The 23,194-nt window shown below is 40.8% G+C and overlaps 1 protein-coding gene across 2 annotated transcripts; it reads right to left on the bottom strand.

Annotated features, from left to right (window-relative positions):
• Positions 1-19: 19 nt before the first annotated feature.
• Positions 20-22,811, bottom strand: si:ch73-40i7.2 (FYN-binding protein 1). 2 transcript variants are annotated; one of them, XM_063201031.1, is made up of 19 exons: positions 22,489-22,811; positions 12,390-13,080; positions 12,032-12,097; positions 11,433-11,523; positions 8,860-8,936; positions 8,394-8,484; positions 7,733-7,842; positions 7,006-7,043; positions 6,652-6,695; positions 5,890-6,040; positions 4,341-4,500; positions 3,285-3,399; positions 2,698-2,711; positions 2,373-2,415; positions 2,044-2,107; positions 1,746-1,908; positions 1,602-1,635; positions 573-610; positions 20-249 (listed from the first exon to the last, which is right to left on the bottom strand). In XM_063201031.1, the coding sequence occupies exons 1-19, from the start codon at positions 22,489-22,491 to the stop codon at positions 233-235; spliced, it is 2,010 nt and encodes a 669-aa protein (XP_063057101.1). In that variant the 5' UTR covers positions 22,492-22,811; the 3' UTR covers positions 20-232. The 2 variants fall into 2 exon arrangements, with proteins under 2 accessions (XP_063057101.1, XP_063057102.1); XM_063201032.1 differs by having other exon boundaries at positions 7,733-7,839.
• Between the last annotated feature and the right edge of the window lie 383 nt (positions 22,812-23,194).

The raw sequence follows: 23,194 nt of genomic DNA, 5'->3' as shown, positions 1-23,194 counted from the left end.
TGAATATGCCACACAGAGATAAACAGAAAAAATATTTATTGGTCATAATTACAATAAAATACATCTCAGGAGTACAAAAGAGGAATAAAATCAAACACAATAAAATAAACAAACAAACACATAGTAGTTTTCATAATCTGAAAGGGACCCTAAGAGTCTATGCTGGATGATCCTCTGGAACGGCAATATTGTCTTTGATGCAACTTGTAGTATGCACCCATCACACGTTGCTTTAATTGTCATAAACATCTGGAAAATTAACAAACATATATTAAATATGATCCAAGTACATATGGACACAGATGGACAGTAAAGCGATTGTATGTGTGTAGAGTATCATTTATCGATCCCAGGGGGAAATTAAGGAAAGTGTGTGTGTGTGTGTGTGTGTGTGTGTGTGTGTGTGTGTGTGTGTGTGTGTGTGTGTGTGTGTGTGTGTGTGTGTGTGTGTGTGTGTGTGTGTATGCGCGTGTGTGTACACTAATCCAATATTACTTACAAATATTATTATACACACTACAGAAATGGTGTTTCAGGTGTCTATAAGTAATCATTATCACTGTAACTCTCACCTCCAGCGTGGTCTACGTCATCATAAATGTCTGGTTCTCTGAAAATAAAAATAAAAAACATGATGATTAATATGATTATGATGATGGTTATACGATTCTTATTCAAATTAATTAAAAACAGTCATATTTAGGGTTCTAAATGAAAACCTGCCAATCGGCCAAATGCTGGTGAAACTTAAGCTTGACTGGTAGTAAAGAAAACTATCCACTTTCACCCATTAGTGAGTATGTGTTTGGTTAGTTATATCAACATCTACTAGCAATACTAAGTAGGTTTTGTCTTCAGTTACCCTAAGACAGGGGTCAGGAACCTATGGCTCTAGAGCCACATGTGGCTCTTTTGGGAACTATATATGGCTCTTCCTTATCTGGGGTTGCCAACCATCCCTTGGAATATGGACTTGTCCTGTATTTATAAATAAAAGTACGGGTTCCATGTGTTGAAACGGGACAAGGGATGTTAAAAGGTGTTAAAATGCAGGAAATTACATCTAAAAAATACAAAATTCTCCCAGACCCTTGCCACAATGAAGTTGACAGTTGGCAACCCTATACTTACCTGTTATCAATAAAAGCAATAACTTCAATGTACACTCTAAAATTGTTGGGCTTAATTGAAATACATGCTTTATTCAGTGTTTTTTAAAAATGGTATGGCTCTCATGAAAATGTATTTTCAAAAATTTAGCATTCATGGCTCTCTCCACCAAAAAGGTTCCTGACCCCTGCCCTAAGAGAAAGAGGCGTAGTTGTCTCTCTATTTGACAACAACAAAGACATGCGCTGCTCTTCCAAACCTGCTTAATGCGGGTATAGCATATAAAGGGATTGCTCAACAAAATCATTTTGTCTTTCAAGTTTTTACAAGCTGAGGAATCTAAACCGATTTTGGAAACATTATTTTCCGTCATGTGACACCGTTTTGTTTCATTTATTTTTCAGAAAATAGCAAAGACAAAGATGTATGACGACACTCCTAAGCATTGCTTTATCAGTGGCAATCGTCCTGACAGACAGATTGATACCTACTCTTGCAGGAGGTAGGCCATAGACACGTATCCATCTGTGTGGGGGAGAGAGAGAGCACACGTCAGACCGCATAGTGATACAGAGAACAAATTCGGCTTCTGCAATGGATTTAACTGTCCAGCAGAGAGCAGCAGTTGCACTTACATTTGCCCTGTGCGTTTCGGCACAGTGCTTTCTTGTCGTTGGTAAACTGAATGACCTCCACCGTCTCTCCACGGTGTACGTTTAAATAGGCTGCGCCGGCCTTTTTAATATTGCCATTGGGGTCCACCCTCATGTACTGCAGCACTTGAATCGGGCCTTCAAACTGGCAAACACATTGGCATATTTGTATGGTTATTATTATTAGGTCATTTCCTGTGTGTTGGTTTTACTGAAGTAACATGTAGGCCTATGTCGATTCACAGACACACATGATTTCAATGATACATCATTACACTACCTTGAACTTTTTCCTGAACTCTTTCTCTTCTTTTTCAATTTTCTTCAGCATTTTGGGATGTGGGCTAGAATGCAAATGTTTGATGCAGGAAAATCAAAGCACTTAAAAAAAAATCACAAAATAAAAATACAAACATTTGGACTTTTGTTTAACATAGACTATAAAGTTCAGAACGAACATGTCAAACTGGTTCAAAGCCTGCTTAGGGCCACATACGGGCTTAGGGTTGGCCCTGACTGTATAGTAGTCGTATTAGACAAAGTGTTTAACTGTGTGCGGCACATATACATTGATCAAATGTCTCCACATAAAGATATTATTTCATCTACCTGATGTCTGGGGGAGGAGGGGGGAATCTACTGTCATCATTTCCTAAGGAGAAACAGAGAGCCAGAGAGAGACAACATGAAAACATTCAAAAAATATATCCAGACTGCGGAGCAACACAGACAAAGGCTTTTCTGTTTTTAACCATTGCACATCATACAAGGGGACTAGAATTTCCATGTAACACTAGTCTTCAGTTTCAATAAAACAAGTATGTGGAGTTTCATGTTTGTTATTTCCAGAACATCCACAGAAAGCAAATTCAACTAAAGTTCTCTTGAGGTTTTACTTTAGTGGCAAATGTCCACCTTTGCAATGTGTACTCACCAAGTGCTTCAGCGCTGCAGATAAGAGGGAGATGAGCAGAGGGTTAGACAGAGACATGAGAAACTCTTTGTATTCACCTCATTTCCTAGATAACATGCACATACAGATTTACATGCTCAACATTAACAGTAATTCTGATTAACCTTTACTGTATGTGGATGCACTGCAATAGTTGTGAAACACTACAATGGCAGTGTGCATTTGTCTTTCTTTACTGAATGTACACTAATACATGCATAAAGTATGTACAATATACACTACATACTCGTACATATATATATATATATATATATATATATATATATATATGTATGTATATATATATATATATATATATATATATATATGTGTATATACTTATACACATACTGTATATACTTACATCTACCGTGGACAAATTTATACCACTGTGTACATAAGTGTATCTGGCCCATAAAAGTGATTCTCGTTTGATTCCATGACAAGCAAGCATTTTACACAATAACACATATGGGCTACAAATCATTATGGACACCATTTACTGTAAATGGACAATACAAATGTCAGAATGGCAAGAGGGGCCATGTGAAAACGTGCAAAAGCACAACCTGTCCACGTCGTCATAGAGACCCGGGTCATGAGGTCTGGGGTTGCCGAGGTTGGCAAAGCGTCTCTTCACCTCCTCATAGTCCATATCCAAACACTTGGTGCTGATGTAGCCATCTGGTGGTAATCATCAATCAATCAATCAATCAATCCATCAATCAATCAGTCAATCATTCAAAATGATGTATATACAGTAGCACATTATCATACATAATTGTAGCCATCTGGTAAGTAACACACAAGGAGTCAACTTCAACTTCAACTTTCAACTTTAACTTTCAACTTTGTTGTCCCCAAAAGGGGGCGATTAAGTGTACAGCATGACAGACAGCATAAACACATATAAACAACAACAACAGATAACACAGGACAAACATAACGGTGCAATTGGTCAATAGAAGGATAAAGGGACATAAATAGGGCTATGGAATAAAATAAAATTACTTTTATGTGTCATCAGGTTTGCTGAGGACTATCTACTATGTTAACGACCCCCAGAGGGGGCTAGGTGAGGTATTGCAATGACCCTGTCTGTCTGTCTGTTTGGCAAGATGGTCAGGGGGTGCTGGCAAGAGGTAGCAGGTTGCCATCTATATGTGCTATCGTTAGTACTAAGATTAAGGGCGTCATTACTGATGATGTGACTTACATGAGTCAAATGATTAATTGGGAACACTGACGATGGGCTAGACCCGAAACGTTTGTTACCCCACTTTATTTTTGATTTTCTTTATTTTCAGCATTTATAATACAGTCTCACTGAAGAGCATTCAGCTCCCGTGTGCGAGTCCTTCTTCCCCCCTCCCTGACTCACATGTGCCATCCATGGTGCGGGCGAGCCAGCACCCCTCTGGGTTGCAAGAGGGCAAGAGGTTGCAGATTGCCATCTCTAATTGCTATCGTTAGTACTGAGATTAAGGGTGTCGTCATTATTGATGACGTGACTCACATGTGCCGTCCATGGTGCGTCCAAGCCAGCGTCCCTCTGGGTTGCAAGAGGGCAAGAGGGGCAGTTTGCCATCTCTAATTGAGGATTGATTAAGGGCGTCATTACTCACATGTGCCATCCATGGTGCGTCCGAGCCAGCGCCCCTCAGGGTTGCCCTCTGTGCGGATGATCTCTACGCTGTCCCCCTGCTGCACCACCAGGTCGTTCTTGCCCCCCTGCCAGGCCACTCGAACCCGCGCCATGTGCAGAGGCGTCTCATTACCTGTCAGCTGATGGTGATGGGAGACAGTCAAGAAGAGCATGTTTTGTTAGTGGCTAAAGTGCCCTACAAAGGCAACGTGCAGTAACTACGCCAACATTGAAATTGAGAAAAATGCCTTCAAAGCCTTGGTTATTAGGTTGGATGTTGTAGTTATTGTAAATTTGACATAGCAATATCTCTAAAAAGGGATACGTTTGGACCGTTTAGCTTCGTCACAAAATAAAGGAGGTGCAATGAAGATCTTTTCCAGTCAAAACTCCATTTTGACAAGTTACGTAGGCCTACTGTAGTTACTGCACTTTGCCTTTGCAGGGCAGAAAAAAATATTACAGAAAGTTATGGATTCTCCACATGATGTTCAGATTAGCTTTCAAAATTGAAAGTGCATTGAGGTGGAGTTTTAAAATGGTAGAAACGTAGCCTATCATAACCTGTTGCCATTACCATTGTTCACAGCCATTGTGTGAGGACAGAGGCGCACGTACACATGTGTAAAAGTGAAAGCCTTCATGTCTTCATGTGTAGTACATTTTTGGAACTTATTTTCAGACTATTCAGCGCAGTTGTATTTCACCACGGAAACGATGTGGACGTGTGGACACCGAAAGATGTATTTTGCCATCCACAACATTAGACTAGGGTTACATTTGACTGGTCGTACAATGTGAGGAATTTTCATACACTGTGCTAAAATTGTAAATCAAGAGCTACCTCTGCTTGTTAAATGTGAGTATACATAAATGACATTTTCTGTAATTTGTACAAAACAGTGTTAATTTCGTCAACCATGACCATGACTAAAATATTTCGTCAAAGCCCTTTTTTTGATTTTCGTCATTTAGACTAAGACTAAGACTAAATTGGCAAGGCAATGACTAAAATATGACTAAGACTAAAATCGATTTTCGTCATTGTGACTAAGACTAAGACTAAATGTTAAAAAGATGACTAAATTAACACTGGTGTTAAATAAAATAGAGAAAAAGAGAACCAGTGTGTGAAGAAGTTTCATTCTGCACAGTGTGATGTATGTTAAAAAGAGAAGCAGTGTGCGGAGAAGGTTTATTCTGTACAGTCAATGATGTATGTAAAAAAGAGAAGCAGTTTGTGGAGAAGTTCTATGTACAGTGTTGACTAAAATTGACTAAGACTAAAATTGATTTTCGTCATTTAGACAAAAACTAAGACTAAATTGGGAAGGCAATGACTAAAATATGACTAAGACTAAAATTGATTTTCGTCATTGTGACTAAGACTACGACTAAATAAAAAAAAGCTGACAAAATTAACACTGGTATACAATAATAATTTGTACAAAATAATCTGTTTATAAATAAACTACAGTTCTTGGAAATAGAGAGGCAATGGGCAACTAAAGGCATAACATTGTTCTTACTTTGAACTTTTTCCTGAGTGCACTCTCCTTCTTCTCTCTCTCCTTCTGTTCCTTCCTCTCCTGTTCTTGTTGTCGTTTAATGTCTTTCTTTGTTTGTTTTCGTGGATCATCTCGTGCTGGCCTTTTCTCTTGGCTGCAGAGGGACTCTTGGCTGCAGTGGGTTTGTGGATATAATTACATAACTTACATTAGTTAACATGACAGACAATATGAATGGTGTGTGATAACATGGCTATGAATGGTGATAACACATGGCTTGAAACTCATTCCACACTGAGATGTCCAGAAAGCCCAGTACTCCTGATAAACAAATGGATGTAGCCTATAGCATCTAGTGGACATACAACATTTAGATCCAATCACAAGGACAATACAAACTGGATACATCCTTTATGATTGTAATTAAAGATCATTTTAAAGCTATTGCTATAAAGCTAATACAATTTTGTTTTCAACACAGAATATACAGGCCAGACCATTCATTTTGAATTACTTCGTAATTCCCAAAGGGTCTGATTACGCTTCTTTAGGGAGGGTTAAGTCGCCCACCAGATGGCCGGCCAATAAGCAAACGCACTTGGGCGGATAACAAAATACGTCATGAACGTCAACTGTTAGCGATTGGTCCACTCATTTCAAACCACCTCCCACCCAGGCGCTCCAGGGCATTGAGGATCCAGACCAAAAATTAATTGTTAAGTAATTAATGTGGTCTGGTAAAACCAGGCTAGAATAGTCCGGCAAAGCAATAAACAGACTTACTCTACTTCCTCATAGATTTCACTTCCATCGCTGTCATCATCCCACTACAGGAAAAAATGGCGGCAAAACCAGCTATTATTGCCACAGTATTGAGTTTCAGAGCACATAAGTCATGACAAAGTATCAAAGTATTATATTTTTGTGTGATATTTGTGTGAAAGTGTGATATTTTTTGCAGTCAGAAGGCTCAATGAGGCATAATGGAATGAATTACATTACATTTACATTACATTACATTACATTTAGCAGACGCCTTTGACCAACGCCTTTAGAAACGCCTTGGAAAGTTTAAGGAAGAACAGGGTACGGCGCAGTGTACATTTGAATTGGATGAGAGAATGAAGAGCCTTGTACCTCCTCGGCCTGACTCGATGAATGCTGCTCCCAGGAGTCTGAGGGAAGTAATACAGTTAGAGCTGGGGTGAGGAACCTTTTATTTTGAAAAAAATCACTTTACATTTCATGAAGTCCTCCAAGGGCTGTACTATAAATACAAACTAGGATTTCCCCCCGCACTATAGGCCTATATTGATGGCGGCCACCTTTGCAACAGACCTCACCTTCACTAGGTCGCCTGAAAATATTACTTAATTGTATTGCAAATGTAATTCTAAGATATCTTTACAAAACATGTTATATTTCATGTGAAACTGCATAATATTAAAATTATATTGAGGGCTGGATAAGATGCACTCAAGGGCCGTTGACGGCCCCTGGGCCATAGGTTCCTCTCCCCTGAGTTAGAGGCTGGCGAAAACCCTGAACCCAGGCTTATAAAACATGGTTGACTGGAAAATAAACATCATTCTTTTGAGTGATTCAGACTATTGTTTGCCAGGAATCATATTTCAATTGCATACAGATAGATTGCATTGACGTTTTAGAAAAGCCCACAAACTCTTTCAAATGTAGGAATCATTAAATACGTTGATTTCTCTGAACACAAATCACACAGTATGAAGAGTCTTCAACTACTAACAAACAACATGTTGATGCCAGATACAATCTGCACACAAAAAAACCCAAATTAGAAGTGATAATAATCTGAAATACTTGTCCATGCCGTAATGAGTGACCTCACCTTGAGACTGTGATGTGGGAGGGGGTGGAGGGGGAGGGAGATTAAGGGCATCAATGTCATCATACATGTCTTGGTCATCATCATCATCATCATCGTCGTCGTCATTTCTGCTAGGGTTAAGATTCGAAAGTCATGCGGCCATAAACATAAACAACACAACACTGTCCTTTTACTGTTTGTGCTATTTTTAAAGGTGCAATGTGTGGGATGGTGGACAGAGAAGGTATCACAACTATGCTGCTCATTGAAACTGTGCTGCCCCGTGCCGAATTTTCATTAATATTTAGTAAGAAATATAATAACAATATTTACTAGCATGACCAAAGTACAAGAAGTTTTTCAGCTAAAATGTCTACGTCTGGACATGGAGAAGACCACCTTTTCATGTATGAAAACTGCAATTTTCCCAGTCATAATGAATATTTAGAATTTGATGGTGGTGGTAAGTAATCAACAAGAAGGCAACATTTGTGAATGGGCAGCATGAACTCTGGAAATAAACTACAAAAAATATGACGCAGTGCACCTTTAAGACATACAGGACAGGTGCAAACTAAAACACCACTTCTTCCTTTAGTAATCATGTACTTGTACATACGTACATGAGCACATATGGAGAGACATACAGGAGAGTTAAGCTGAAGAGTACATATGAACTTACACTACTGGCAGGGGCTGAGCGCTAGGCTTGACAGGCATAAAGGGAGGGCTGCGTATATCAGGCGGTCGCGATAGAGATGGACTGAAGTTCTCTGCAGGTAAGATAAATTCATACAATTTCTGATGAGGATCTATGCATGTGTATTGTGTTAGTGCTGTGTATTTCGTGTTTCGGTCACTGCACATTAAAAAATGCTGTGTGAATTCAACACTTAAAGAGTGAATTTAACATATCCTAGACAGATTGTATTTGGTCACAGAGTATGTTACTGTAAGTATTGGATGAACATTTTATTATATAAGTTATACGTTTCTGGTGTATATATACAGTATTAGCTGTAACTTTGCTTTCACTATATGTGTAAGAAGCCACATCCATCCATCCATCCATCCATCCATCCTTGCAATGATATATTCTTAATTGCATGTGCCAGTATTGACATGGCTGCAGTTGTGAGTGGGCCCACCTTGTGTAGGAGGATCGAGTGGAGGGGGAGGGAGGGCATCAATGTCATCATATGTGTCTTGGTCATCATGCACGTTACTGTGATACGAAAAGAGGAATTAGGGACAAGACCAGGGTAACGCTTTATAATAATGTGGGCATAAAAAGCATTATAAACACTTGGTAAATAATTAACTAATGATGAACAAAACATAAACGTTTTTGTAAATGAGTGGGAAATATTATGTTATAACTTTTGTAAATGAATAAAACATACTCGAAAGGTTTGTAAAATCTTTAACACAATGTTTGTCGATATTTCATAAAGCATTAATTAAATAATTTAAAAAAAACGTTTGTTAATGTTTTGTTCTTCACCGGTTAATTATTTACTAAGTCTTTATAATGTTTTTTTGCATCCATTATTATAAAGTGTTACCAGGACAAGGAACAAAGAGTGAACAAGGTACAACACCACCTTGATCAAAGTTAATATGTTACTGTACAAGATATTAGGCAATAGGCATTTTTCTATTCTCAAAACACTGTATGCACGGTGGTGATACCAAACTTTTTGTGATCAACTTTTTTTTGAGTTTCATTATGGTAAACACAAAACAAAAACACTCTAACTAACTGTCATCACGGTTGTTGGGCTTATAGTGAGGTCAAGGGGGCGTTGTGAGGCTTATGATGAGGTCAAGGGGGTGCTTTTTCCAAAAAAAGGTTGAGGACCACTGCTATAAAGGATGTCAATGCATGTGGCGAAAAAGCCCCAACTTCCTGTACTTAAAATAACCGTCGCACTGAACATTTGGCAACCATGCAGACATTTCTTTAACACGAATAAAACATATTAAGTGCTTTGGTGTTGATCATATTGGATTTAAAAAATATATATATACAAAGTTAGTTATAATATGCAGACTCTTTGATACATCGATCTTTCTGGGCTGATTGATGTACAGACATCCTTGTGAGAAAATGTCACACTGTCACTGCGTCACATCTTGGAAATGTTTCTAGCAGTACAACACAGGTACCACCCACACAGACAAAGAGACGATGTCAAAACACAAAGGCAGGGGTGCATTTCTCAAAACCACAGTCGCTAACTACATTAGCTACTTTGCTGTTTGCAATGCAATTTCCCATTGGCAACTACAGAAGTTGCTAACTGCTGACAACTACGCTTTTAAGAAATGCACCCCAGAACAGCACCAGTGCATCACCACAGGCCTCTATAAACCGCTTGAGCAGTTATATCAAAACTATTGTATACTTTACTTGGGTGACATAAAAGCACACTTCAAGAGTTAAAGAAGTTCTAGGCCGGGGAAGTAGTAATCTCTGCTCTTGTACCTCCCAAGTAGTGCTACTACAAGTACTACTCTTGTAAAAGGTAGTGGGCCTACACCCAAATTATGGGAGTCTATCTAGGTCACATCTTGTAAATTAACAAAAAATGGGTGTATTTAACGTAAGTACATCATGGCTAACATTAAACATAATTGTATAGTTTTAAACCCATGATATGATGAGATTTAGCAAAAGCTTGCTCATATTATGTTGGGATGAAGTGCATCAATAGTGTATCTATGCCAATTACTGCCATCCCATGGTTTAACAGTGCTTTCACTATGTCAGCTATGGCCAAATGTTTAAGGAGCCAGAGGTTCAGAGGGTTGCCAGTTTCATTCCAATTCCCTGCGTGGATACAAGCCACATTTTGGTCCAGAACCTGTAACCAACACTTTGCTTAAATTACTGCAAGACACTTCAGAGGAAAACTTCAGACACGTCCCGGACAAAGGTGAGAGAAGAGGGGAGGATTGAGGTATTTTGAACTCTTAAGACATGACCCCTATTATAAATTTGCTGCCACCAGAATAGCAATGATCAAGTTGTAATGTATTACTACTAAAGGGTCTGTGCAACGGCATAGTCGTGTAGTAGTGTAGCTATGATAGAAAAGTGTTATCAAAAACCATCACAGCATTGCACTGGCAGAACGGTGTGCATTATGAGGATCTGGTCAAATTATGAATGAACAAAAAATACACATTTATTGAATATGAGTAAAATGTACTATAAAATGTCAATAGATTCATCACCACAAGCCATAGCAGCACACTATGCAAGATATATAAGCAGCACATATGTGAGAAACTTATCAGACATTGTGGCAGTAGTGCTTAGACAATACCATTGCAGCCTGAAATTGAAATTGAGCTGTAGGCTACTGTTGCAATGCTGCGTATGAGGGGGAGTGTTATAAATGGATATAGAATATATGGAAACCCTGAAACCCAGCGCATGGCTCCCTTTACCTATAGACACGTTTCCCATTTACAAACATTCACCAGGTGCACCTTTTTTGAGTGACAGCAGTCTCCAAAAATAATCGGAGGTTGAAGATGGATCCTCAGCTGTGCGTGCAGAGAGGAACGTTTGCATATAAGAAACCCATGTACCTATGGCTGCACTCATAACCTAATGCATGACAGCTGAAAAATGTGTCGGTACAACACCAGTGCATGTCTAAAGCAGACACAAGGCAATTGAACATACACACTGTGCTGTTTGCTCACTTACTGGTTTGGAACTGGCTTTGTCACTTGCTTATTATTGGCAACCGGGGGTAGAGGAAGACCCATCGTTCTTCCCACTATCGGACTGTTGCTACCTGAAGATGGAAATTTCATTACATTGCATTACATTACATTGCATCGCATTACATTACGTTACGTTACATTATTGCACATGTGCAGTAAAAGGTATATCGGAAAATGCATGTTATTCTATGTCTTTACACTTTGCGGATGCTTTTATCCAAATAGACTTTCAATAGTTGACACAATCAAGCTATACTTGATAGACCCTTTGAAAAAAATCACGCACACAAACCATTTTGCTGTTTTCTTTAGTTCTTTAGTATGAAGGTTTAGGACTGAAACGTTGTGTATTAAAGAAACCAGCAAAAGGGTCAGTGTGTGAGAGCTTTTTCAAATTGTCTGATAAGTTACCCATGGGCCATCTCCGGCACACCTGCCAGCTGAGGTGTGCCAAAAAATACAAGATTAACATATTTGACTAAAATCAACATTGAATAGACACACAAACATTATTCCACCACGCATACAAGAGGCATATACAGCCCCAGCGTTTCCTACCACGGTGCCATGGTTACTCACCCTCTGACATTCTACTAGGGGTTAGAGGGAGACCCATCGTTCTTCCCACTATCGGACTGCTGCTACCTGAAGATGGACATTTCATTACATTCCATTATATTACATTGCATTGCATTGCATTGCATTACATTACGTTACATTACATTATTGCACATGTGCAGTAAAAGGTATTTCGAAAAAATGTACGTTATTCTGTGACTTTGCAGTTGTTTTTATCCAAACAGATTTTCTATAATTGATACAATCCAGCTATATTTGATAGAGTAAAATCAACATTGAATATCTACACAAACACTACTCCACCATGCGTCCAAGATACAGCCCAAGCGTTTCCTATCACTGTGCCATAGTTACTCACCCTCTGACATTCTCCCAGAAAGCCGTGCGGTGGGCGTGGGTGGAATGCCCGGGTTCTTGCGGAAATGTTCCAGGTTGACATAGGGGGGTCGTTTCGGCTTGTTGGGTCGGGGCCCCACCGTGGGGAGAGGACGCAACAGCGGGACCACTTCATTGGAGGACGTGCTCCTCTTCATCCGTGACAGAGGTGGGGTGTTGACCGCCACCTGAGGGGGCGACCTGAGCCCCCCAGCAGGGCTGTGGGGTTTCGGCATTCCTCTGTCCCCTGGAAGGGGTCTAAAGGGGGATCCAGGTCCCGGTCCTGCTCCTCTTCCTGGCTGGTTGTCCTCCGTGAAGGGGGGCCGAAAAGCCTCCTGAGTGCCGGTGGGGGTGGGCCGATGGCTGGGCGGGGGGCGAGGAAACACTCCATGCGGCGCTGACCCAAACCTGGGTCCATTTGAGGGAGGAGAAACTAGTCCTCCTCCGTGTCCTCCAAAGGCAGGTTTGTTTGAGTGAGGTGGAAACCTGGGCCGCACGCTTCCAAAGTCCGCAGGGGACTGGGCTCCTCTGTCCAGCATGGGGGACGGTAGCCTCACGGGACCGCCCCCTCCCCTACCCCCGCCTCCTAGACCTCCTGGTCCTCCTCCTCCACCCGGCATCATCCCCGGCTGCCGGAACCTGGCCGTCAGGGCCTTCACGTCAACATTGTCCCCCTGTTCGAAAAAACAAACAAACAAAAAAACCCATTAACAACATTTAATTAAAGCAGGTTGAAACACCATTCTCTTGTGTTGTATTTTCATCTCATCTTAGGTCTTTTATTTATTGCTGAACAGGGGTGCGTTTCTCAAAACCATAGTTGCTAACTACATAAACAGCACTGTGAAGAAAAACAGCTTGAAATGCCGTTCTTTCATACTCCACCTCATCTTACAGTATAGGTCTTGTAGTTCCCCTTTTCTAGAACAATACCACGGCAACGTTGAAGCACTTTTCAACAGTAAACAGCTTCCTATCATATTCTCATCTCCTCTTACAGTAGGCCTAGATCTGTCAGTTCCCCATGTTAGAAATACAATGAAAATATTAAAGCACATCCTTAAAAGCCATCCTGTCATAAACTCATTTGACTCTGAAGAAGATGTGGTAACGTCGAAACGTCAGTCAAAGTGTTTGCTCCAAATAAATGTTTAAAAAACTAAGCCGCAGTGTGCAACAGCTTCTGTCTTCAAATCATTTAATTTCCATTTAGTACATCTTGTAGTTCTTTGGTAAAATTCATAGCGACTGATGTGACTACAACAGGAATGTAGACTAGCCTATATTCATCAGCACGTGCTGACCAACATGAGAAAGATATTTCTGACAGGACGAGGCGTATCATTGTGTCTCGGTAGCTGGGTCAAGGTGAACATCACAGACATGTACAAATACATCTATGGTGACAATGGTAGTCATCCAAAAAAGAAAGCCAACCTACACAGAGATACACAGCAATGCAGCAGAATAAAAATAATTTCATAATGAAACTCATAAAAATACAAGCTTATAGACACCTTCACAGGCACACACACACACACACACACACACACACACACACACACACACACACACACACACACACACACACACACACACACACACACACACACACACACACACACACACACACACACACACACACACACACATTGAAACAAATCTGTGTAATGCAAATGTGGTGGTCATGTATCGAAATACTGCTCACTAATGAAACCTGTAAAATGGCCATTTCATTGTAATTGTACACAATGGAACCAAACAGTAAATAATACACTTCAGTCTTGATGGTGGCTGCAGTGACACTGATAATAAATGACCGTGGAGACACACTGTCTGGTCATAAAGGCAGCAGAGAACATCATCGGCTGCCCTCTTCCCTCTCTGAAGGGACTTTACTGCACCTGCTGCCTAAAAAAGGCCAGTTATATTATAAGAGACACATCACACCCAGGCCACAACCAAGATGAACTGTTGCCATCTAGCATTTTTACTCACACTAATTTAATACTTTCAAGTTTCATGTTTATGCCTGTGTTCTTTTTGTACCTTTGATGCTTTTATTTCTCTGAAACACATTGAACTGCCACAGGAATGGCATGCGGTACACCAATAAACTTGTCTGACCTATATGGCGATGACAACATATAAAACTAGATCGCATTTCCTCACAGAAAATGCTTGAGTATGCGTGCCCGTCATGCATTCGTTGCCCTTCATGCATGCACTGCTCTTCATGCATCTTTTGCCCTTCACACAATTATATTTTTTCAATTTCAATTCTTTATTTATATGAGACACATATCATATGCATGGTCCATATCAAGGTAAACAGCAGTATAAAATTACATAGCAAGAGAAGTTAAGAAAATAAAAATAGGAGAAAAATGAATAAATAAAAATAAAATAAATAAAAGATGGGTACACACCCATCAGACATAAAGGCAGTCTCTCCAGTGTCGTCTGAGCTTGGAGGAGAACCTCACAGAGCTCTTTCCTGGACTCACAAGGGTTTCAATAATGCTGTTTTGAGAGCAGTCCAGTCTGCACATGAACTTGTGCTGTATATAACGTTTCTCAATACTGCATCACACCCAGGCACATTGGAGTGTACAAAAAGGTAGCTAGCACTGGACCATCTTGGTAACTTCATCAACAATCTCATAGTGTCATTATATGCTACTGTCAACTTATGGTAGCTGCTTTTCTTATAACTACACCATAAATGGGCAGTATACATAGGTGTACAGAAGGCTTTAAACAGAGAGCATTTGACATTGACTGAGCACATGCTGAATTTGCGAAGTAGCATGTTGGCCTGAGCATATAGTTTACGTTTATGTCACGATCATCACTGAGATCATCTGAAATGATGGGACCAAGGTATTTAACTTCCTTACACACCATAAGAGGGTTATCACACAGATAGAAAATAGGGAATGTCATCTTTTTATCTTCTTTACTTCTCACTATCATGATATTGCTCTTTTTTGCATTGAATTTAATATCATACAGAAGACCATATTGAGTGCACACCTTAAGTAATTGTTGCAACCCAGCACTACATGGGCTCACAATGGCCAGATCATCTGCATACATGAGGTGATTAATCATAGAATTACCAATTAAACAGCCCGTGAAACACAAACTCAACTGGACTGATAAGTCATTCATGTAACAAGGCAGGAGATAAAAGCCCACCTTGGCGGAAACCATTAGATACATGAAATGGGGTGGATATACCACACCCCCATTTAACCCTCATTGTCTGGTGGCCGTACCAGTACACAAGGATCCTGATGATGACCCTTGGGACCCCTCTCTGTAACAATTTCATAAATAATTTTGTATGATTAATTCGGTCAAAAGCCTGAGAGGCTTGTATGCTTTACCTACCAAAGTCTTTCATGTACTATTCATGTACCTGATCTATATCTTATAGTGGGGCCTATATCTAAAATCAGGTAATGTACCTAACCTACTTCATGTACCAACTGGTAATCTCAAATAATATGGTGCCAAAAAGGACCCGTACTCACTGGACACTTACCATATGAGTACCTTTATGTCTCTGTGTGAATGTAAAACATTAATACAGTAAATGGTATTACATGTTCAAGTACATTTCATAGGCCCTCCACTATTTTTCTGCTCTACATTAGGCCCTACTTGTATACTGCTGTATTAGTACTGACCCCTTACTCTGTACTTGCTTGAATGTCCTCCTTTTAAGTCGCTTTGGTCAAAACCATCTGCTAAATATAATGTAATGTAAGGCTATGTTGTATCATATCATGATGTCAGGGATTCAATATGTACTAGCGAAACGATGCAAACTCACTCTCTTGTATCTCACAGTGTGCTGAGCTCAGATTACATCACGTTGCAGCCCATTAGTCAGTAGGTGTTTTTACACTGCCTGTGGGTGTAGGTGGTACAAGAAGAAACCCTTCAGCTACACATCACTTCTCGCCACGGCAGGCAGACCAGACTTTCCATTGCAATACCACAAAAAATACCCTAACCTAACCTCCAAACACACACGCACACGCACACACACACACACACACACACACACACACACACACACACACACACACACACACACACACACACACACACACACACACACACACACACACACACACACACACACACACACACACATGGTATCGCCATACATTGACAGATTCGCTTTCGTTTGGTTTGTGCAGCTGCACGTCCTCATGCCCTCCATGACATGGATTCTCAAAATATTTGAGCCTCATCATCACACCCCAAATACTGTTAAGCCAAAAGTGCCAGACCTCCAATGGCACACTGTAATAGTCATTGAAAAGTTGAGTAACATATCACTACAATACTATGATATGTTAACACAGGGGCTTTAGTAATGCACTACGACTTGCAGCAGTATACAAGAAATGTAGAACAGATAGAGAGCAGAAACATAGTGGAGGACCTATGAAGTGTAGTGCAGGTTAGAGGTGAGTAGAGTTAGTTATGTTGTGCAGCCACTGTCACTAGCTTCTCGAAGGGTACGAGGGGTACGTGGTAACAAACATATAATAACAAAGGGCATGATTGAGAAGGTACTGATCATATGGCAAAATGGCAGGGTACGATGGACAAAAAAGCTGAGGAACACTTCTCTATACGTTATATTAAATTACAGGCCAGAATGTTAACTGCTGTACCTGTACCTCACACACTATAATACAGGTCCCTAGGTTCACTTGACGTCACACACTAAAATATGCCACTGCTGTACTGACACATAGAATAGAATACAATAGAATACAATAATAATAATAATTATAATAATAATAATAATAATTTAATTTGTATAGCACTGTGTCATACAAGGCATGTAACTCAAAGTGCTTAACAAATGGGAAAAAACATCATTGTTAGAGATGGATTTAAAAGGAGAGGTATAGAGGAGAGGCAGAAATAGTAGGAAGGCAGAGGAAGAAGAGATAGACAGAGATTGTAGAGTCATAAGGTCAACGTAGGTTAGGACCAGGGTTCTTAGATGCGTAAGAGAATAGAATAGAAGAGAATAGAAAATATAATATAATAGAATAGAAAAATAGACTTGAATAGACTAGACTAGACTAGACTGGACTAGACTAGAATAGAATAGAATCAGATGTGGCCAAAGTAAAAGTAGAAGTAAAAAAAACAAAACCGTCACAGTTTCCTTCCAACACAACTTCAAACATAACTTCACTGAGTAACTGGTCTAGAATTAATTTTGAGCGGTGTACCTAATTCCGCGCTGGTTGGATCAAATTTCAAGGTTTTCTTTTTAGCCTTTTTTTCCAGTAACAACAACATCTAGCCACCTCATTAGGTACAATGGAATGTGGTGTAACTAGCCGCTATGTTATAGCATGTGCTTGTGTTGTAATTACACCATAAATTTACTTCTACTTTTACTATGGCCACCTCTGAATAGATTTGAAGTGTCCATGTTCACTGCTGATAACACCTCATACTCTCTATGCTACAAGCCATCATGCTCACTGCTGTACTGATACCCCATGTCCTCTATACTACAGGTCACTCATGGGCAGTCATGGGTAAGTGGTTAGGGCGTCACAATTGTAGACCAAAGGTTTCTGGTTCAACTCCTGACCCGTCAGGTTGGTGGGTGGGAGTGCTCTCCCCCATCTTCTTCCATAACTGAGGTACACTTCCATAATTGAGGTACTGTCCCGCAGCACTGCTCCCTTGGGGTGCCATTGGGGGCTGCCCCTTTGTACGAGTGAGGCATACATGCAGTTTTGTTGTGTGCAGTGTGCACTTATGTGCTGTGGGGTGCTGTGTTGGAGTTTCCCAAGTGGACTTTCACTTCACTACGCCACACCCTCACATCCTCAAGTATAGGACACTACGCTCCCTGCTGCATTGTACTTGTGTCTCACACCCTTTATAACACGTGGACTGATATTCTCACTAGTACAGGTACTTTGTACATGGATATAAACATAGTTTAACACAAAGGTGTTGACAAAAACGTTATTTTGAACTCAATTTCTTTCCATCATTGATGCTCTAATATACAATCAATGGCTTTCATCAATTCTCCCTGGTGTTGACATGTCATGGTTCCCATACATTAGTGCAGGGATGGGCAACTAGAGCCACATGCGGCCTGCCTCTTTACTCAGTGCGGCCCATAGAAAAACATATTTTTAAGTAATGACCAGATTTTTTAAGCACTACTGAATCAGTCTGTGATGATACTGTTGTTGGCCAAGAGAGACCCGCCTTCTTCTTCCAAACAACATCGGCAGTCAGTAAGCAACCAACTCCACAATGAAGTCTGTGAGTTGCAGTCAGCTCCATGGTCATGTGGCCCTCCGATGGTGGCGATGAAAAAATGTGGCCCTCCTTACAATGAAAGTTGCTCATCCCTGTGCAAGACTAAGGTTAGCATTTTTCAAGGAAGAAGCTGAAGAGGTCTACAGGCAGATCTTTAAATGCACAGGAGGTGACTGACCCGAAACGGCAGCTGCACCTTCTGTTCATCTATTCGTAATTGATTGAGACAGTGCTGCACTGACCAGCTTCTTCCTCGGAAAAGCGATGTCTTTCCTTTTAAATGCAAACGAAACTCTAGCCGGATATTTCTCTGCTCATGGTTTTTGGAGGTGGGATGTCCTCCAAGGAGACATTTCTTTGACAGATGTCTTTATAATGTACATGTGCTGACAGAGAACTGTCCGATATCTACAAAACCTATCAAGGTGTGGGGGGCTATAGCAGAGGGAGTAGAGAGAGAGAGGTTCCATTGGCCCATTGTTTCCTGGTTCTATTATGGCCCCCCTTAGGCAGACCTAGGCAGACCTAAGGACTGTTCTATTCATTGTAGGAGCATTATGACACGGCCCTTTAGGCAGACCAGAACCTGGTCGCGTTAGGTGCCCATAGAAACCTATTATGTTGGCATATGGGGGAGACAGTGGAGACAGTCTCCACATACAAGTACCTGGGTGTTCACCTGGACTCTAAACTGGACTGGTCTGCTAACTCACATGCACTTTACAAGAAAGGACAGAGCAGACTCTACTTCCTGAGGAAGCTGAGATCTTTCAATGTCTGCAACAGACTCCTGAAGATGTTTTACCAGTCTGCCATGGCCAGTGTGCTCTCCTATGCTGCCGCATGCTGGAGTGGTAGCATAAGGAAGAGAGATGCTGGACGTCTCGACAGGCTGGTGAGGAAAGCAGGGTCTGTTGTAGGCACAGAACTGGAGGCCCTCACAACCACAGCTGACAAGAGGACACTTAGCAGACTGGACTCTATTCTGGACAACTAAGCACCTACTGTACCCAGTCTTTGACAACCAGAGAAGCCTGTTCAGCTACAGGCTGCGCGCCATCTCCTGCAAGACAGAGAGGCTGCGGAAGTCCTTTGTACCCAGGGCCATCCAGCTATTCAACATGGCACAGAAGGACATACAAAGGGAGATCGTCTTAGAGGACTGGACTGCATAAACTAACCCCACACCTACACACTTCATCAGCATGCTTCCCATGCTTCTACCTGGACTATTTATTCTTCAACTCCTCCTTACTCTGGGAATGTACAACTGCTGTGTGTGTGTGTGTGTGTGTGTGTGTGTGTGTGTGTGTGTGTGTGTGTGTGTGTGTGTGTGTGTGTGTGTGTGTGTGTGTGTGTGTGTGTGTGTGTGTGTGTGTGTGTGTGTGTGTAGGGACATTGGAACATGGAAGGAATACAAGGGGCATTGCTCTATGCAGAGAGACTACTGACACTCCTGGACACTTTATTGGTCTTTTTGTCTTGGCTTTTTAGGTGCCACTCAGCTAAGGCACATGCGACACTGTGGACACTTTATTTTATTATTATTTTTGGTGTGTGTGTATGTGTGTGTGTGTTTCTGTGTGTGAGAGAGAGAGTGTCAGAGATATGCCTGGGCAAATGTATGTAACAGTGAGCTATATATGGTTATTTTATGTCTAAGTATGTGTGTAACAGTGAGCTATATATGGTTATTTTATGTCTATGTGTGTAATGTCTCGTGAGCAATGTCTTTATTTATGTATGTGTGTATGCTACTTGACACCTTAATTTCCCCCTGAGATCAATAAACGATACTCTACTCTACTCTACTATCTCTATACTTAAAGAATCTCTGGCTATAGGGTCAGATGCTGCTCTAGAATCTGCTTTTTGTACTCTGTAACAATAACAAGATCCTCAAAGGACCTTTGGAGATTCTTCAGCTTGTCTCAATGGGTCAACCTCTAAATGTTCACAGAGGAACTTTCTAGAAAGCTTCAGGGTTACATCAATAACTAATAAATAACTTGATTCTCCTAAAAGCACCAGGATCATACGAGGCGAATCACCCAAAGTTTCCCCAGAGAATTTTTACATGTTCCCCCAAACTAAAGACCTTACAGACGTTCTTTGAGGATTTAATTGTTTTTTTTAATAGTGTGAAAACACAACACTAGTATCTTATGTTTTCTCTAAACTGAACAAAGAGCAATGCAGTTACTCAGCCCAAGCATCATCCTTCTACACGTCATCATACGGTTACCACAAACATTGAAAGTGTAGTCATAACACAACCCAACAAACTTACATGAAATTCCCTTCTTTCATTATGAAAAAATGGTGCAAAGACCTGAAATACCAAAGACATCTTCTCTCTGCTCTTTTCTTAACCCCTTCATGATTAATGCTAGACATTCACTAGGATCAAAGAAATATGTTTTGGGTAGGAGGTGAGCAATGAGACCCAATCATCAATACATTTTAGTTTTTTATGAAGAAAGTACCACTATTAGGCTACAGCTTGCAACATCAAACCAAGACAGCAACAACACTGATTGAGACAAGAACTGTCTCTTAATTCAGAAGATTTGTTTTGGTAGGCTGCTGTGGCCTTCTTTGCAACTTTAAAGGGGCTATAATTAAAACAATGAATGTCAAAGCGAGACAGAACAATGGAACACAGGGTGTCAAACTGAAGAAAGAAAGGAAATGATCTCGACCACACACCTATGTGCAGCGAGGGCTGGTGGGGAGAAGTAGAAGGTGCAGCAGCCAATCAGAGGCATGCGCTGCTCTGTGGAGAGACTAGAGGAAGCAGGCTGCTTCTGATGCTGCTGCTGCTGCTGCTGCTGCTGCTGTCCCCGATACACAGAAATGTCTGTGACTAACTGCACCAAGTCGATGCTTTGCAGTGCAGGCAGGCTGCACGGAAAGCAAAACTTCACAGGCTGCAAATTCATTACACAAATCACACCAGCAACACCACACTAATTGTTGTCTCATTGTTATAAGGGTGACAAATTAACCAAGAGTGTAGTAGTGGAAAGTGCGCACATCCAGCAAAAAAGCATCAGCAGGTGCCAAATCAAAAAAACTGTCACATGTAGGAGTGGGAAAGGATCTGCACACTGCTCGCAAAAGACTTAATTTATTAGGAGCAACGTTTCGATCATAGATCTTCTTCAGCACATGTGACAAATTAACCAAGCCACAGCAACTTGTCAATGGCAGAGGCTGACACATGCCCTGAATAATAGTTGTAGTAATAGTAATAGTTGGCTTTCAGAAAAGACAAGCATATTTTCATGTTAATAGAACCCTATCTGAGTGACAAATAGAGACTAGGCCTAGGCCTCAGACATTCCCCCACAACAGTATTGTGTGTTATAGTTATAGAATTGAGAATAGAGACGTTGCAAAAAAAGACAAAGAAGAAAGAATAGCCTATAAAAGAAAGGGGGCAAATATAGCTCAAATGTTTAACACAACCTCAACGTAGGGTGACTACAGGCACACCAAGAAAGGTTATATATCAGCAGTTGAGTCTTAAATTAGATATAGGTAACATACATTGCTACGCCTATGATTTATTTCAAGACCCAGCGGTCATCGTCTGGTCATAAGGTCAATTGGTCCAGCGATTACCCAGCGCCACAGAAAAGTCTGAAGTCATGAGGACGCATACGGCAGTAGCCCAAAGTGTTGGTAAATAAACATAGGCTGTCGCCACATTACAATGAGAATAAGCCACAGCATTTATTAGATCTTACCATTTTGAGGCACTGGTTGGTCCGCGCCGTCAGATTGTCATTATGATTTTAAATCGCCGCTAACTCCCGAGCGTGAACGTAACCTGGTAGGCTTCCTGATCGCTGAACGATAGCTACGTTGGCAAACTGGGGTGTGATACATGTACCATCAACTTGTATCAGCTGCAGGAAGTTCACCGTAGTCTGTTAAGTGTTGGTGTTAATGGTGTAGCCTCCAACTCTGCTTGTTCTCCTGTCAGACAAACTCGTCTTCTCTCCTCTCCAAGATAAGGCTAAGTTTCAGTTACCTGCTGGGTGAGAGATGCGACGACGTGTAGTATTGCGCCAAGAGGAGGAGAGAGACTCTGGTAGTGGACCACATGTGACAGTGGCAGAGACAAGAAGTGAGAATCAACAACGCCACTCTCATCCCAATTTAAGACAGATAACTTGAAACAACATTTGCACTTTTACATAGGCCTATTTCATCTTTGTTATTACAGTAAAACGGAAATCCATCGTAACCATTATAACAAGAATAAAATTACTTCCCAAATTATAATGTTACCATGACATTTATCTCTAAATTAATCAAAACATATGCATCAAAGTTAGGAAATAAAGGTTATGTCGAATAAAAGTTGTGTATTATGTCGTTCAGTTTGTCCTGGTCCTTTGGCACTGGCCTCGGACTCAGGTAATCAACACACTGACCCCCCTATATTAC

Source organism: Engraulis encrasicolus, chromosome 6, assembly GCF_034702125.1.
Source record: "Engraulis encrasicolus isolate BLACKSEA-1 chromosome 6, IST_EnEncr_1.0, whole genome shotgun sequence".
NCBI classification, from domain to species: Eukaryota; Metazoa; Chordata; class Actinopteri; order Clupeiformes; family Engraulidae; genus Engraulis; species Engraulis encrasicolus.
The sequence above is the reverse complement of the archived record's forward strand: the minus strand, read 5'-3'. Positions and strand labels throughout refer to the sequence as shown.

What these genes read in the sequence shown, in the direction of transcription:
- si:ch73-40i7.2 (XM_063201031.1), bottom strand. An exon ending in CCCTAGTAGAATGTCAGAGG is followed by an intron (nt 11,524 to 12,031) that starts GTGAGTAACCAT and finishes TTCCATCTTCAG; the next exon opens with GTAGCAACAGTCCGATAGTG. An exon ending in ACAAAGCCAGTTCCAAACCA is followed by an intron (nt 8,937 to 11,432) that starts GTAAGTGAGCAA and finishes TTCGTATCACAG; the next exon opens with TAACGTGCATGATGACCAAG.